Genomic DNA, 17,657 nt, shown 5'->3' with positions numbered 1-17,657 from the left:
CCTTTCTTTGTCTTGTTGGTCTGCTTTCCCTTTATGCAGTCCACGCAAATATCATAATCAGTAAAATCCAAAGTACCGAGTACTCCATCATTTACTAATCGCTTAATTCTATCTATGGAGATATGTCCCAATCTCCGGTGCCACAACATGGAGGAATCTTCATTCACAACACATCGTTTTATACCAGCATTGTCATGAACATGCATCGCATTATAATAGGCATTGTCTTGTAAATTAATTCGAAAAAGACCATCAGACAAAATACCACTCCCAACAATTTCAGATTTAAACAATAAACTGAAGTTTGAATCTGAAAAGTTAAAAGAGTAACCCAAAGGTACAAGTCTTGAAACTGAAATTAAGTTTCTAGAGAAACTTGGAACATAAAAGGTCCTTTCCAAATCCAAAACAAAGCCACTATTGAGAACTAATCTACATGTCCCAATAGCTTCTACATGCGAACGCATCTTGTTTCCCGAATAGATGCTTTGTTCACTTCCCACTGGCTTCCTGTGGTTTTGAAAACCCTGCAAGGAATTCGAAATATGGATTGTAGAACCAGAATCAATCCACCAAGTGTTGTGACTCACATCAGCCATATTAGATTCATAACAAACATAAGAGGTTGGATTACCTTTCTTCTCGAGCCAGGCCTTAAATCTGACGCAATCCTTCTTCATATGCCCCTTCTTTCTACAGAAGAAACATTTGGATTCCTTCTTAATGTCAGCTTGGGGAGGTATTTTACCTTTCCCTTTCTGCTTGCCGTGACCCTTATTCCTTTCTTGTGTTGCCAAATGAGCACTTTCTCCCAATTCCATAGTCAGCCTCTCTTCCTCTTGAACACACATGGTCATAAGTTCATTAATTGACCATTTATTCTTATGTGTGTTGTAGGAGATCTTGAAAGGTGCATACTGTTGTGGGAGAGTGTTCAGAATGTAGTACACAAGAAATGATTCAGATATCTCAACCTCAAGGTTTTTCAGCTGAGCTGCAATGTCCCTCATCTTCATGATGTGCTCACGCACACCTCTAACACTTGTGAGCTTTAGAGATGAAAACTTCATTATCAGGGTCATCGCATGCGCCTTTTCTGAAGTCTCAAACTGCGCATCAATGGCCTCCAATAAAGCCTTAGCATTGCTATGCTGAGCGACTGAACCACGGATACTAGGAGATACTTTAGTCCTTATGAACATCACACTAAGGCGGTTGGACCGCTCCCACTGTTCATAAAGGGTTATCTCGGCTGCAGTGCTCGTGTCAGTAGGAGCAGGTGGTTCGTCTTTCCTTATAGCATAGTCAATGTCCATGCACCCCAATTGAAGAAGAATTGACTCCTTCCAAACTTTATAGTTTTCACCATTCAGTATGGGAACATCACTCTTAAATTCAGAGAAATTCACAGGTTGCAAAACTGCATATCAAATAATCATGCTTATGTCACAAAATTTGAGGCAAAATCAACATATATCATGTTCTACCAATGTAAAACATGTCACAAAATATGAATCACATAACATAAAAACTGCCTGTGGGCTAAGTTTTTAATTTAAATAGATTCATAAATTCTTCATGAAGAAACTATCATATTATATTCCTTTCCTTAATCCCTGTGGGTAAATTAAGAAAAATAATATGATATTTCCACCTAATTAATCAAATTAATATAATGAAAATTCCCGTGGGATAAAATTCATCATATTAATAAGATTAATTACAATCAATGTCCATTTCCAAATGTGGTCCGAATGCTCTTAATATATAATTTAATTAATTAAAGATGCTGTGGCTACTCCTCAATTAATTAAAATATATGGATCACTGGACATTTAATTTCATGCATAAAAATACTCATAAAATGCATGAAGGACAAAATTATAAACTTAATTCGGCAAGGGGCATAATCGTAATAACGGGTAAAAAGCGGGGGCGGGAGTGTAAAAACCGAAGGGGGCGCCGGTTCCCAGGGCGCGTGCGCGGCACGCGCCTGCCCTATGCGCGGGCGCGTGGCGGGCACGCGCCTTCTTTACCGCGCAGGCGCGTGCACCGCACGCGCCTGCAACTGCCGCGCGAGTGGGCCGCACGCGCCTGCAGTTGCGCGCGCGTGGAGACCACGCGCCAGCGGTTGCGCGCGCGTGGCGGCCACGCGCTTCTTCCTCCGCGCGAACAGAAGCGTTTTCTGCCATTTTTCGCCGTTCTTCGCCGATCCGCCGCGCATTCGTCCGAATGGGTCTCCTTCGGTAGCCCATATCATACCAAAATAATTAATGGGTTTCGGAGACCACATCGGCGCGACCATATGGACCCAAAATTCGGCGAAAACAACCAAGAAATAGACTTGAATCAAGCAAAATTCCGTCCAAACGCATAAACCCCAACTCGCAACTTCCGCCGCTCAAACAGCCTCCGGCGATCACCGAAATGCCAGATTAACTTAGGGCTATTCTTCTCCATGGCGGTGTGACCGTGCCGGTCCAAAGTCGAGCAGTGGGTCGCCGGAATTTGGCTGGAATCGGCGATTTCCCTCTTAGCCCCAAAATGCCCGAATTACTGTTCATTTCAAAAGCTCCGAAAAATGCACCCAAAATTCAACAAAAACAAGGCAGAGGCACTAAACATGCTCTGATACCAAATGTAAGACTAAAACTAAAGGATTCTAATCATGCATATAAATTTTATGCACAATTAGAATCAAATGCGGAAAACAAGATCGTAAATAAACTGACCTCCAGCCATTGTTCAACTTTACGTTCGTCGGAAATCCACGATAGTTCGACGTCAATTCGAAGCGATTACGGGCGCACTCTACTAACCCAATCCCCTTGCGTACTGATGGTGTATTACCGAATGAGAGGGTTTGTGTTAGACCTTGTGTTAGCCCTTATGGAATGAACGTTCATCTTTATAAACCGCTTCCCATCAAGGCGGTTACCGAAGAGGGCGGTTGTCACCGAAGGGGTACGAAGAGTGGAAAAACCGACAGTGGATAACCGTCACTCAAAAGAGAAAACGTGGGTCAAACCTAAATGTGGGATCACATTACAAATATAACATTGGCACGATCGAGTTGAACAATATTTGGTGGCGAAGGCATTATTCACACACGTTTGTGGCCAAAAATCCTAGTGGGCTGGAGAAACTCCGAATAAAATCGTACAGCAAAAACATATTAGTCACTTTTGAAGCCCCTCTCGATGACGGGTTATGACTCTACTTTAGGGAAAATTGTACAAAAAATCATAAATCTATTGCACTTTTGTCAATTCAAATTTGTCTCATTTTACACGAGTCCGGTAACACTAGTCGCGCTCGTTCATTGACTTGTCCAACTTGTGTACACATAATACATGTTATGTTTATCTAATGACCCGGTTTGTAAAGCTCACATTTTAGTCGGTGTTTGCTCATGTGGCTCATCAACACTCTCCCCATATTTGATGTGTAGTGCAATCCATCCCTAACCTGCATCGTCCGAGAAACATGTCAAGAGCCGCAGTCTTAGCCCTCATTGGATCGGCTTAGTCCTAGACGATCCATGAAATACATCTGTTGAATATTATTCGATTCTAATGTCATCCGTAACGAGGCGTCCCCCTTTTTAAGTGGGCCAAACCCGAAAAAGAAGTACTCCAGAGTGACTGTAATAACGCGGCGGCTATTTGGGTTTGAGTGTTGACGAAGACCTTACCCATTGATGTGAGGCTGGAGATGTCCAAGTATAATTCTTGCATTGTCGGTTGCTCTATTTACCACATCTTTTGGAGAAGAGTTTAATGTTAGTGGAGCCTGGAGCAAGTTTGGAATGGACGATTGTTCTCATGCTAATTGGCCATATTCTTCCATGGAGAAAACTGTCTCCGGGTAACAAATTAGCCATTACTTAGAATTATTTCAGTTGACATATAATTTAATCTCTAAAGCAAACAATCAAATGTCTGGTTAAAAGAAGTTTCCTCTAACCAGGAATAATAAAAAAAACACTATCATTTTGCTAATTGGTAGAGGTGATCATTGGGCTGGCCGTGCTGATATATTGAACAAGCTTGCCCATGATACAAAAATTTCATGAAAACATTCGGTTTGAGCCGGACCGGGCTTTATAATGAATGTAAGGTGTCGCTCAAACAAGTCCATTTTCCTTACGAGGAGCTCGACCGTTGATCACCTTTACTAACCGGATTGGTAATCGAGGAAGAAATATTGCATGGTCTATAAATTATAGAGACCAAGTCTATCTCTACTGTTTATTGCTTGAAAATTTTTTGCTTTACTTTGGCTTATTGGAAAACAAGCCACTAATCGCACGAAGCTTGGTGGGATCGGTTCCATGGACCCACCCGGGAACCGGACCGCCGGTCCGGTCCGGTTCCCGGGTGGGTCCATGGAACCAATGGGCAGCTCTCGGTTTCAATTTTTTGGAATCGGTCCTTAGTGGGCGGTTCCTAATTCGAAGGTGGGAACCGCCCACCTGGATCATCCTCACCCCTAAATCATATGGGCTACATGATAGGTCCTACACAAGTAATGATTGGGATGATAATGGTCTACAGAGTGCATGAACCATGCAATAACTTCGCCATATTAAGTTGGTCAGATGCGCAATTTAACTCGAGCAGCCGCAATCACCGTTTGCCACGCGGAACATGGATGCATCACAAGGCCATTGCCGCGTTCATGCGATTGAAATCATGTTCAGATGAAAGGAAAAACGTCTCTTTGGCCTTGGTGAGATTCAGATGGCGGGAGAAGTATATCCAGCGAATACATAAATACGATCTGCACATGCAGAGAGCTTCGTGCCGATTGATGTCTACATATGTATATATTCTTGAAATAATACTTTTTCTTTAACATATTAGTACGAGAAATAATTTATCATAGACTTAACACAGATGAAGATTGCTGTTTGGGAGTTGACTCGAGCGATCCCCAGGCTGTCATTCCTTCACGGAACAGACCTGGAATGAAGTGGACCAAAGCAGATCAAGGTTCCACATCGATGTGTTCATCAACAGCTGGAGCTACTGCGATAGACTCGGCTCCGAGTTAGACATCCTACTAGTCTTCAGCTAAAAAGGAGAGGCAAAACAAAGAAGCGTCCACGACAGTTAACTGCTTTCATCTCACCTGCAAGTACTACGAACCAAACGCTTTGACAGGTGACTCCGCCATGGAAGTAAACGCTGAGTTGACATGGGTGTTTACCTTTCGAGGAGTTGCATTGCCATGCAGGATAATACTCGTGACAAATGCATTTGCCCTAACATCAGTTAAAACTAATCATTTGAGTTTGTGGCAGAAAAGTGTACCCATCATCCATTAGCAAACAATGTTGGCGATCCAGGCCCATATAGGCGTCCTCACAGACATATCATAGTTCCATTTAGGATATTTAAAGGCCTACAATCACGATGAATCCCCTCCCAAACGTCGGTGTTCCGTGCCCTGAGCAACGAAATCTAATTCGGTGTTGCGTCGGTAATTTGGCAAACGATGCCAGGAGTGTCAAAACAACTCCGGTAACCAAATAACCGATGACTTTGCTCTCCTGGTCAAGCGTTTGTAACTTATCAGCAAGTTTTTGACAAGTACCAAGACTTATTTATGCTTTAAAAATTGTCAACCGACTTTAATAGTCTATCAATATTTATTTTTATAACTTACCAATGCCGTGAAAGTTACTAAATTTTCAAAGCAATTGCCAACCTTGATTTGATTTTTGTATCGACATTTGACATAGTAAGATACCAATTAATTTTACTCACATACCAACTTTTTTGTCTTGCTAGGTTTGGAAAAAGTATCGTCATTTCTTTATACATCCTAAGATTACCAAGTGATTTTAGAATCTAACAACATCTATTATTGTGGTTGGTAGAATCTAACAACATCTATTATTGCGATTTACCAATGCCTTTGAAGTTTCCGGCTTTTATGGAAATGATCATCATTAACTAGATTGAGATATCAACTAATTTTAGTCACGCACCAACAATCTCGATGACATACCATTGCGGATTTTAGAATAAAAAAATGGGTAGAATATAGGAAATTACACCTTGCTCCACATGGCGGGAAAAGAGTATGAAGTAACATACAAATTTTATAAACGCCAACACAAAAAACAGTCATCTTTCTGGGGAGTTTCACTCGAGCAATCCTTCATATAAACAGCTTCCGCTGATCATAGTCTCACAAGTCGAGTCTTGACAGCTTCGATCGGCTTCTGCAATCATCTCTTTACTCGCGCTCGGTTTCTTCCATTCCCAAGGATTTCTCTTTCCTCTGCTTGATTCTGAATCTAGCCGTCCCTTGTTTGTTAGTTTGTATGCATTTCACCGTTTCTTAGCTCCAGACGTAAACAGCCATTTCCTTTTTGATTATCTTCTTCCATGAATTTTGTAGATTTAATTGTGTGTTGATTTTGTGCGGGACATGGACACCATAAGTGTCGTGACTTTCGTACAACATTCATTATAACTTTTTAATTGATCATTTGCGTATCGAGACATTTAAAATACATTTACTTGAATGTCATAACTTTTCAAGCGATCATTTGAGCGCTATAATTATAAAAATGTTCACCACAAGCTCCAGAGGTAAACTGCCATTTCCTTTTTGATTATCTTCTTCCAAGAATTTTGTAGGTTTAATTGTGTTATTTTGTGCCGGATATGGACACCATAAGTGTCGTAACTTTCGTACAACGCTCATTATAAACTTTCAATCGATCATTTGAGTATCGAGACATTTAAAAACATTTACTTGAATGTCATTACTTTTCAAGCGATCATTTATGCACCATAATAATGAAAAGGTCCACCACAAGTGTTGGATCGCTTGAAGAATTGTCACTCGAGTGAGTATCGTAAGAAAGTTATGATAATTATGGTGTCCTTTTCGCGATTGTGTGCCGAGTTGACCATCTTCTGCTCTTAGAAGTGCCGTGACCGAATCCAATTGCTTGAGAATTTCCACTTTTTAGAGTCTCTTTCATTTCTTTTTCCGGTTTTTCTGGGATAGTATAACTTTACGAATTGATGGTTCATGGCATAACATCATGAAGTTCCAAAGAAGAAATTAGTCAAGATTAAGCCTCTAACCTTCGCTAAACGTTACATTCATCTTACAGAGGATATCTGAAAGTTTCTTTCTTCTTTTTTCCGGGTGATAGACTGTAGTAATTTGTTAAATCAAGCTTGAAAAATCTTGGCAGGAATATAATGATCACGCAGGGAGCATTTGCTTGTACTCATTCATCTCTTTCGGCCCTGGAATGGAAGTATCAGATCAGACCTAGTGCTCTTATTCAACCCCGAAAACTATCCTCATCTTTGTTGAATCGTCAACACAACTCGGATCTATTTCTGAGGACTCCTATAAGGACAAGATGCATTTATTTCTCTTGTCTTTACAAAATTTGTCCAAGAAGATGTGGCATCCTCTGCAAGGCTCTCGCAAGCAATCATGAAGCTCCCTCTCCTCGATATAGGTATGATGTTTTCCTGAGTTTCAGGGGTGAGGATACCCGCAAAAACTTTGTCGACCATCTGCATGATGGTTTGCGGCAAAAAGGAATTATAGCCTTTCAAGATGATCATGACCGAGATCTTCCAAGGGGAGTATGCATCAAATCAGGAATATTGGGGGCAATAGAGAAGTCAAGATATGTACTTGTGATATTTTCTGAAAACTATGCTTCTTCTACTTGGTGCTTGGAAGAAGTTGCCAGCGCTGTGGAGTGCAAGGATATCAATGAAGGATCAGTGATACCGATCTTCTACAAGGTCAATCCATCCGACGTACGGAAACTAAGGGGAAACTTTGGGACCGACTTTGCTAAAATTGAGGAAACTCGTACGAATGACATGGGAGATATAAAGAGGTGGAAGAATGCACTGACAGAAGTAGCTGCTCTAGCCGGAAGAGACTTGAATGATGGGTAGGCCTCTCTTCCACTAACTTGGAATGATTTATTTTCTTTATGCTGCATGCCAAGAATGTCGTGACTGTCATACTCTGTATTATGATAGTTCACCTGAACCAGAATACATGAGTAACTCCTCCAAAAGTAAACAGCCTCGATGCTCACTGGGGAATTAATCATCTGCATTTCTTCGTTGCAGATTTGAGACACAGTTTATTCAGCAAATCATTGGAGATATCGAAAGTAGACTGAGTCTTCAGCGGTCCTATGTAGCAGGCGGCCTTGTGGGAATGCATTCCCGTGTTGCAAATGTAGTTCAACTTCTATGCTTGGGTGAGGATGATGTGCGCATTATTGGCATATGCGGAATGCGTGGCATAGGCAAAACAACTGTTGCACGAGCAGTTTATGATAAAATCTGCGGTGAATTTGATCATGGCCATAGTTTTCTCGCCAATGTCGGAGAAAATTCAAAAAAGTATGGTCTGATATCTCTTCAAAACCAGTTTCTCAAGGATATTCTCCAAGGGGAAAACGTGAGAGTCAGGGACGATCAGGAAGGAGCCAACATGATAAAAGAACAAGTGCGACATAAAAAAGTTCTTCTTATTCTTGATGGCGTGGACAAAAAGAAGCAGTTGGAAAAATTAGCGGGAGATCTTGATTGGTTTGGACCTGGGAGCAGGATTGTCATAACAACCAGAAACAAAAATTTGCTTCTCCAATGTGGAGTAAATGCCATATATGAGGCTAAAAAATTATCTATTGATGAAGCTGTCGAACTACTTTGTTTGAAAACTTTTAAAAGTAACCACTTCGTGCAGCATGTAAAGCAGGTTACTCAACGCGCTAATGGCCTTCCTCGAGCCCTTGATGTCTTGGGTTCCTTTTTGGCTAAGAGAATGTTGAAGCCATGGCAGAGAGTACGTGACATTCTTAAAAAACGTCTAGAAGGGAAAGTTTCTGACGGCTTAGAATAATCATTATGGACTGAAGCAGAAAGGGGAGGAGATTTTCCTGGATATTGCCTATTTCTTCAAGGGAAAGGAGATAACTTGCATTACAGAAGTTCTGGATAATTGCAGCTTCTACTCAGATGTAGTCCTTGTTCATAGATCTCTTATCACAATCAGGGACAACAAACTTATTACTATGTAATTTATATGTATTATGGGTCTTTCTATAATTATATTTCTATTTGTACTCTTACGGTAATTAGTCACTCATATAAATACATATAATACAACCTTAATGGGGGTTGGGCCGCCATAAATAGTTTGTTGTTATTTTCTCTGTGACTCTAAACATCAACATAGTATCGGAGCACGAAAACACATCAAATTGTCTACCCCGAATCAACACTTCCTTTGCTCCAATTGCTATCTCAACAATGTTCAATATATCTCCAAACTTTTCTTCTTCTCTACCATCTCTTTACCCATCATCTTCTCTTTCCCTCAATCCCAATTTTTCCATTACCTCTCTACAACTTTGTACTTACTTTCACCTATACTCACCCTATAATAGAATATTTAAATATTAAATCATGTCTTATAACTGGAGAATTACCAAAAAAGTCCTCACCCTATTGCGATTATGTCAATTCAGTTCATCCGGTCAATCTTGGCCGGAAATTGCTGACATGAACATCAGCTGTTTTACGTGACGCAATCGACGCTGATGTGGATAATTTTTAATAATGTTTTTAATTTTTTAATTTTCTTTATTTTTTTTCCTACCCTTCTTCCTGTGGCCGGCGAGGGCGACCCGTGGGCGAGGCTCGACCTCGCTGTTGCTAGGTGAGGTTGAGACTCACCCAACCATGGCAAGGCTTGCCCCCACCCAGCAATGGCATGGGCGAGGCTCAACCTTGTCAGTGGCCGACAAGGTTGACCTTGCCTGCTAGAGGAAGAAGGGAAGAAAAAAATAGAAAGAAATAAAAAATTTAAAATATTATTAAAAATTATCCACGATAACGCTGACCGCGCCACATAAGACGGCTAGCGTCCATATTAGCGATTTTCGATCAAAATTATCCAGATGGACTGAATTGACACAAATGCAAAATATTTATGACTTAATTGACAAAAAAAAAGTTTTAGACTGAATTGACACAATCGTAATAGATTTAGGACTTTTTTGATAATTTTCCCTCATCTGACATCTTGCTTTGAAGCTCCGATCGATACAGGAAGGCCTAGTACTGAGTGATGATTTTGCGCTACGCCTTGAAGAAAAATTCGACACGTTTCCCTCTAGGGCTCAATTCCAATCCAATTTTCCCGCCATTTCTATGTGGTGTCCCGGGAATTAATTGGATGGGGGGTTTTTAGTGCGCATCAAGCATCAAAGCAATCTGGAAATAGAAAAATCAGGTCCTTGTATTTTTCACTCTGAGAATCCATATGAAAATAAAACGATTATGTCGTTGCTGTGATTCTACGAGAATAAAAAATAAATCCACCTTCACCCATTATTTAATAGCTATCTAACTATTAATCGAAAAACAAATTATGCTTCGTGTTGATAAACTTTTATTTGATCGCTGAACTTAGACGTTTTGCAATTCCATTTTCTTAATCTGACTTTTGACCATTAAACCTACTCATCTTAATAACTTCTCTACATTTAAAAACTTTAAACAATATAAATACTACTTTTTTTTTTGGTTGAAATCTAAAAAATACTTCAATCAACTATTTCGTAGCCGCTGCTAGTTAATTATTGTTCTCCAATTTGAAAAAAAATCAATTATATTATTTTTATGCATGTGAACTAATTTATGTCTCATTTAACACGAGTCCGGAAACACTAGTCATGTGCTGTGGACTTGTTGAACTCATGTATAGTTAATACATGTTATGTTCATCTAATGACCCGGTCTATAAAGCTCACATTCTTGTCAGTGTTTGCTCGTATTGCTCATCAACACGCTCCTCCTATTTGATGGGTAAGGTGATCCATTACTATCATTTGTCATCGTCGAAACATGTCGGGAGCCGCGCTCTTAGCAACTCATTGGATGGGCTCAGTCCTAGCCCATCAATGAAATACATCTATCGAGAGGGGGTTCTCCTTTGATGTCATCTGCGATCGGGTGTCGCCCCTCATGTGGGCCAAACCCAGAACAAAAATAAAAAGAGAGAGAGAGAGAGAGTAAATGACTATATATGGCAGAGAGTACGTGACATTCTTAAAAAACGTCAAGAAGGGAAAGTTTCTGACGGCTTAGAATAATCATTATGGACTGAAGCAGTAAGGGAAGGAGATTTTCCTGGATATTGCCTATTTCTTCAAGGGAAAGGAGATAACTTGCATTACAGAAGTTCTGGATAATTGCAGCTTCTACTCAGATGTAGTCCTTGTTCATAGATCTCTTATCACAATTAGGGACAACAAACTTATTACTATGTAATTTATATGTATTATGGGTCTTTTTGTAATTATATTTCTATTTGTACCCTTACGGTGATTAGTCACTCCTATGAATACATATAATACAACCTTAATGGGGGTTGGGCAGCCATAAATAGTTTGTTGTTATTTTCTCTGACTCTAAGGCTGCGCATGACAACGATTCTGTGCCTAAGCATTCTGCTCGAAATGATTCTTTTTATTACGTGCCTGAATTGATTCCGAGCACTTTAAGACGTTGTTAACGGCCCAAAATTCCATCCCTGGAATAGAAAAAGAACAGAAATGCGTTTGATAACGCCACAAAATTTCTTTTTATTAATAATATTTGTAAATATTTTAATATTTTTTTCTTTTCCTCCTTCTTGGCCATAGCCTGCTCGTCGGCCATGACCGGTAAAATATTTTTTTATTAATAATATTTTTATTAAAAGTATTTTTTCTTTTTTTTTACCATGGCCGGGTCGCCGGCCATGGTAAAAAAAAAGAAAAATACTTTTAATAAAAATATTATTAAATATTATTAAATATTATTATTTTTTTTGGCTATGGCCTAGTTGCCGGCCATGACCGGTAAAATATTTTTTTTTATTAATAATATTTTTATTAAAAATATACATTTTTATTTTTTTGGGCTATGGCCTGGTCGCCGGCCATGGCCGGTAAAATATTTATTTTATTAATAATATTTTTTATTAAAATATATATTTTTCTTTTTTTTTTGCCATGGCCTGTAAAATATTTTTTTTTATTAAAAGTATACATTTTTATTTTTTTTGGCCATGGCCTGGTCTCTGGCCATGGCCGGTAAAATATTTTTTTTATTAATAATATTTTTTATTAAAATATTTTTATTAAAAATATATATTTTTTCTTTTTTTGCCATGGCCTGGTCACCGGCCATGGCCGGTAAAATATTTTTTTTATTAATAATTTTTTTTATTAAAAATATATTTTTTTCTTTTTTATGGTCATGGCCTGGTCGCCGGCCATGGCCGGTAAAATATTTTTTATTAATAATATTTTTTATTAAAATATTTTATTCTCATCAGATCCGGCGAGGGCGGTCCTCGGGCCGGACATTAGAAGCTAAATTAAAAACCAAGAAAAGGAAGAAGAAAAAAAAAATTGATTCTCAAAATTGTTCTCAGAATCAAGAAGCTACTTTTTTTTATTCTTGATTCTACTCCAAAACTGATTCTGGGAACAATTTTTGACAAAATTGTGCCCAGAATCAAAAAATTAAACAAACGCATTTCTGTTCCCAAACTGATTATGGGAACAAAAGAACAGAATCAAACACTGTTTGGCAAGTTGTCATGCGCAGCCTAAACATCAACATGGTATCGGAGCACGAAAACACATCAAATTATCTACCCCAGATCAACATTACCTTTGCTCCAATTGCAATCTCAACAATATTCGATACACTCCAAATTTTTCTTCTTCTCCACCATCTCTTTACCCATCATCTTCTCTTTCCCTCAATCCCAATTTTTCCATTACCTCTCTACAACTTTGTGCTTACTTTCACCTATACTCACCCTATAATAGAATATTTAAATATTAAATCATGTCTTATAACTGGAGAATTACCAAAAAAGTCCTCACCCTATTGCGATTATGTCAATTCAATTCATCCGGTCAATCTTGGCCGGAAATTGCTGACATGAACTTCAGTTTACGTGACGCAATCGACGTTGACGTGGATAATTTTTAATAATATTTTAAATTTTTAAATTTTTAAATTTTTTTTCTTTTCTTTCTTTTTTTTCCTACCCTTCTTCCTGTGGCCGGCAAGGGCGACTCGTGGGCGAGGCTCGACCTCGCTGTCGCTAGGCGAGGTCGAGCCTCACCCAACCATGGCAAGGCTTACCCCACCCAGCAATGGCATGGGTGAGGCTCAGTCTTGTCAATGGCTAGCAAGGTTGACCTCGCCTACTAGAGGAAGAAGGGAAGAAAAAAAAAAGAAATAAAAATTTTAAAATATTATTAAAAATTATCCACGTTAATGCTGGCCGCGCCACGTAAGACGGTTGGCGTCCATATCAGCGATTTCCACCTAAAATTATCTAGATGGACTAAATTGGCACAAATGTAAAAAGTTTTTGACTTAATTGACAAAAAAAAAGTTTTGAACTGAATTGGCACAATCACAATAAATTTAAGACTTTTTCAATAATTTTCCCTCATCTGACATCTTGCTTTGAAGCTCCGATCGATACAAGAAGGCCTAGTTCTGAGTGATGATTTCGCGCTACGCCTTGAAGAAAAATTCGACACGTTTCCCTCTAGGGCTCAATCCCAATCCAATTTTCCCGCCATTTCTATGTGGTGTCCCGGGAATTAATTGGGTGGGGCGCTTTTAGTGCGCATCAAGCATCAAAGCAATCTGGAAATAGAAAAATCAGGTCCTTGTATTTTTCACTCTGAGAATCCATATGAAAATAAAACGATTATGTCGTTGCTGTGATTCTACGAGAATAAAAAATAAATCCACCTTCACCCATTTTTTAATAGCTATCTAACTATTAATCGAAAAACAAATTATGCTTCGTGTCGATAAACTTTTATTTGATCGCTGAACTTAGACGTTTTGCAATTCCATTTTCTTAATCTGACTTTTGACCATTAAACCTACTCATCTTAATAACTTCTCTACATTTAAAAACTTTAAACAATATAAATACTACTTTTTTTTTTGGTTGAAATCTAAAAAATACTTCAATCAACTATTTCGTAGCCGCCGCTAGTTAATTATTGTTCTCCAATTTGAAAAAAAATCAATTATATTATTTTTATGCATGTGAACTAATTTATGTCTCATTTAACACGAGTCCGGTAACACTAGTCATGTGCTGTGGACTTGTTGAACTCATGTATAGTTAATACATGTTATGTTCATCTAATGACCCGGCCTATAAAGCTCACATTCTTGTTAGTGTTTGCTCGTATTGCTCATCAACAGTCTCCCCCTATTTGATGTGTAAGGTGATCCATTCCTATCATTTGTCATCGTCAAAACATGTCGGGAGCCGCGCTCTTAGCAACTCATTGGATGGGCTCAGTCCTAGCCCATCAATGAAATACATCTATCGAAAGGGGGTTCTCCTCTTATGTCATCTGCGCTCAGGTGTCGCCCCTCATGTGGGCCAAACCCAGGAAAAAAAATAAAAAGAGAGAGAGAGTAAATGACTATATAAGGCAGTTGCTATTTGGAATGATTAATAAGTGTCCCTTGTAAAGTATGTTTACAAAGTGTCCCTTGTCAAGAAGACCCTTCATCAAAATACAGGTACTTTGCTAATTGGCCATACTCTTCCATGGAGAAAACTTCCTACATTTATTAAGTTGACATATGATTGATGTCCATATCTTTAAAGCGATCGATCAAATGCCTAGTTAGAAGATGCTTTTTCAAGAATAACAGAAAAACGTTACCATTTTACTAATTGGTAGAGGTGATCATTGGGCTGGGGCACGCTCATATACTAAACAAGCCTGCCTATGATATAAAATTTATTTAAACGGTCAGTTCGGGCAAGACCAAACTTGTAATGTAAGGGTGTGGCTCAAGCTAGTCCATTTTCGTTCCGAGCAGCCCGTCCGTTGGTCATCTTTAATAACCGAGCTGATAATTGAGGAAGCTCTCCACCGTTAATCATATGGGTCCAATGATAAGTCCAACACAATTAATGATTGGGATGGCAATGGTCTAGGGAGTGTACTAATCATGCAATAACTTCTCCATATTAAGTGGGTCAGATGCGTAATTCCAGCTCGATCAGCTGCAATCACCATTTGCCACGTGGAATTTTGATGCGTCACAAGGCCGTTGCCGCGATGATGTGTGATTGAAATCGTATTCAGACGAAAGGGGAAAGAGTCTCTTTGCACACGGAGAGAGCTTCGTGCTAAGTGATGTCTACACATGTCTATATTTTTCGAACAAATAGGCTTTTTCTTTAACATAACAGTACGAGAAATAATTTATCACAGGCTTAACACGACGAAGATTGTGCTTGGGAGTTGACTCGAGCAATCCCCGAGCTGTCATTCCTTCATGGAATAGATCAAAGTTCCAAATCGATGTCGACAGCTAGAGCTATTGCGATAGACTTAGACTGCAAATGTTTTGTTTAAGCCGATACATGAAATTGTGATTTAAAATTCCAACACTCCTCCTCACGGTTAGGCTAGGCTTTGATCTAAGATTAGGCCATGCATATATATAAATGGAAGATTTGAACTCAGGACCTTTTACTCTAAACCAATGAAGATTTGAAAATATTCTTCCAGTGTTTGGCTAAAACGGAGGGGAAAGATTAAGAAGCAGCCACGACAGTTAACAAGTACTTTCATCAATTAAAACTAATCATTTGAGTTTGGAGAAGCAAAGTGTACCCATCATCTATGAGTAAACAAAGTTGGAGTTCCGAGCCCTCATAGGCATATCATATTTCCGTTTAGGACGGTGAACGCCTAAAATCATGACATATCCCCTCCTAGGCATTGGCATTCCGTGCCCTAAGAAACGGAACCTAATCCGGTGTTGGTAATTTAGCAAACGACGCTGGTTAATTGTCAAACAACTTTGTAACCGAAAAATGACCAGTAACTTTGCTCACCTCTAGTCAAGCGTTAGTAACTTTTTAACACGTTTTTTGACAAGTACAAGGACTTATTTTTGCTTTAAAAAACTGTCAACTATTTCAATTACCAATATTTATTTTTACGACTTGCCAATGTCGTGGAAGTTACTGATTTTCATAAGCAATTACCAGCCTTGATTTGATTATTGTATCAACATTCGACATGGTAAGATACCAATTAATTTTAGTCACCCACTAACTTTTTTTTATCTTGCTAGGTTTCGGAAAAGTATCACTGTTTCTTTATACATTCTAAGATTAACAAGTATTTTTAGAATCTAACGGCATTTATTATTGCCACTTACCAACACCACCTTTGAAGTTTCCAACTTTTATTGAAAATTATCGACTTTAATTTTATTGAAATATCAATTAGTTTTAGTCACTCAACATAGTCACCAACAATCTCAATGACGTAACATACAAAATTTAACAATCGCCAACGCAATCAACAGTCATCTTTCTGGGGAGTTTCACTTGAGCAATCCTTCATATGAACAGCTTCCGCTGGATCGTAGTCTCTCAGAGTCAAGTCTCGACAGCTTTCGATCGGCTTCTGCATTCATCTCTTTACTCGCACTCAGCCTTCCTTCCATTCTCAGGGTTTTCTCTTTCCTCTGCTTGATTCTGAATCTAGCCGTCCCTTGTTTGTGATGTAACTAGCAAGGATCACTTAGAGGGGGGGGTGAATAGGTGATCTAAAACAATTTTTAATAATTTATGCGGAAACAAAATAAATCATAGAAGAGTCTGAATAAAATTCAGATTCAAGACAGATTATATAGACGATGCTCTTGATGTGCAGAATGTAAAGTAAGAGATAAGGGATAGAGAATCTGCACACAAGTTTATAGTGGTTCGGCTTATAGCAAGCCTACGTCCACTCTCCCACGCTTACAGCCTACTGGCTGTATTTCACTATGTAATCAAGAGGAATTACAACTTCTGAGTGTTAACACTCTTGTGTATGATAGGACTCTGTATCTCACACAATCACTCTTACAAAGTGTCCCTCAAGATCTTAATTTTTTGCTCAGAACGACAAGAGAAATGATTGGAGTATGCTCAGACTTTTGGACTTGTTGATTCTTGAATCTGTATCTCTTCTGCTGCTCGTTGATCTTCTTAAATACTCCTCTACTAGCCGTTGGACAGCTTTCAGAGGATCATCTTCCAATCTTCACTTTGGACAGATTTGTATAATAAGGATTGAGTAGCCGTTGGATGACAGATTCTGAATCCCGCTGATTCTGATCGCCCATACAATCAGAATCTTGGTTTCCATAAGTAGAGCTTTGTCCGTTGTAATGCATTCTTGTCGTGATGTTTGATTGTCAATCAATTTGATTCAGATTGAGACAATCAGAACATTCCTTCTGTGAAATCCATGCCGATCACTAGCGTTGTGTTACGTTCAATTAACGTCCGAAGAAATTCTGCGTCTCGCATCGAAGAACTTCGCGTCAAGGCTCAAGAATTTTTTGCGTCCGAATAATTTCTTCGTCTGCATCCGCATCCGAATAACTTCGCTTCGCATCTCGCATCTCGAATAACTTATGCGTCCGAATCTCAAAACTTAGATTATGTGGGTCTTCAAAAACATACTTGACAGTTTGTAAAGTCTGAATAACTTTCTTCTGAGCTTCCAGAATATACAG

At 39.0% G+C, this 17,657-nt stretch overlaps 1 protein-coding gene across 1 annotated transcript; it reads left to right on the top strand.

Moving 5' to 3' along the window:
- Nucleotides 1–7,229: 7,229 nt before the first annotated feature.
- On the top strand, nucleotides 7,230–8,913 carry LOC115666874 (disease resistance protein Roq1-like). Its single transcript, XM_030588524.1, has 2 exons — nucleotides 7,230–7,948; nucleotides 8,133–8,913. Exons 1-2 carry the CDS (start codon nucleotides 7,230–7,232, stop codon nucleotides 8,911–8,913), a joined length of 1,500 nt encoding a protein of 499 aa, XP_030444384.1.
- Nucleotides 8,914–17,657: the final 8,744 nt, after the last annotated feature.

The sequence above is a fragment of the Syzygium oleosum genome, unplaced genomic scaffold (genome assembly GCF_021117445.2).
Source record: "Syzygium oleosum isolate NSW1041296 unplaced genomic scaffold, Sole_v2.1 Sole_v2.13, whole genome shotgun sequence".
NCBI lineage: Eukaryota > Viridiplantae > Streptophyta > Magnoliopsida > Myrtales > Myrtaceae > Syzygium > Syzygium oleosum.
The sequence above is the reverse complement of the archived record's forward strand: the minus strand, read 5'-3'. Positions and strand labels throughout refer to the sequence as shown.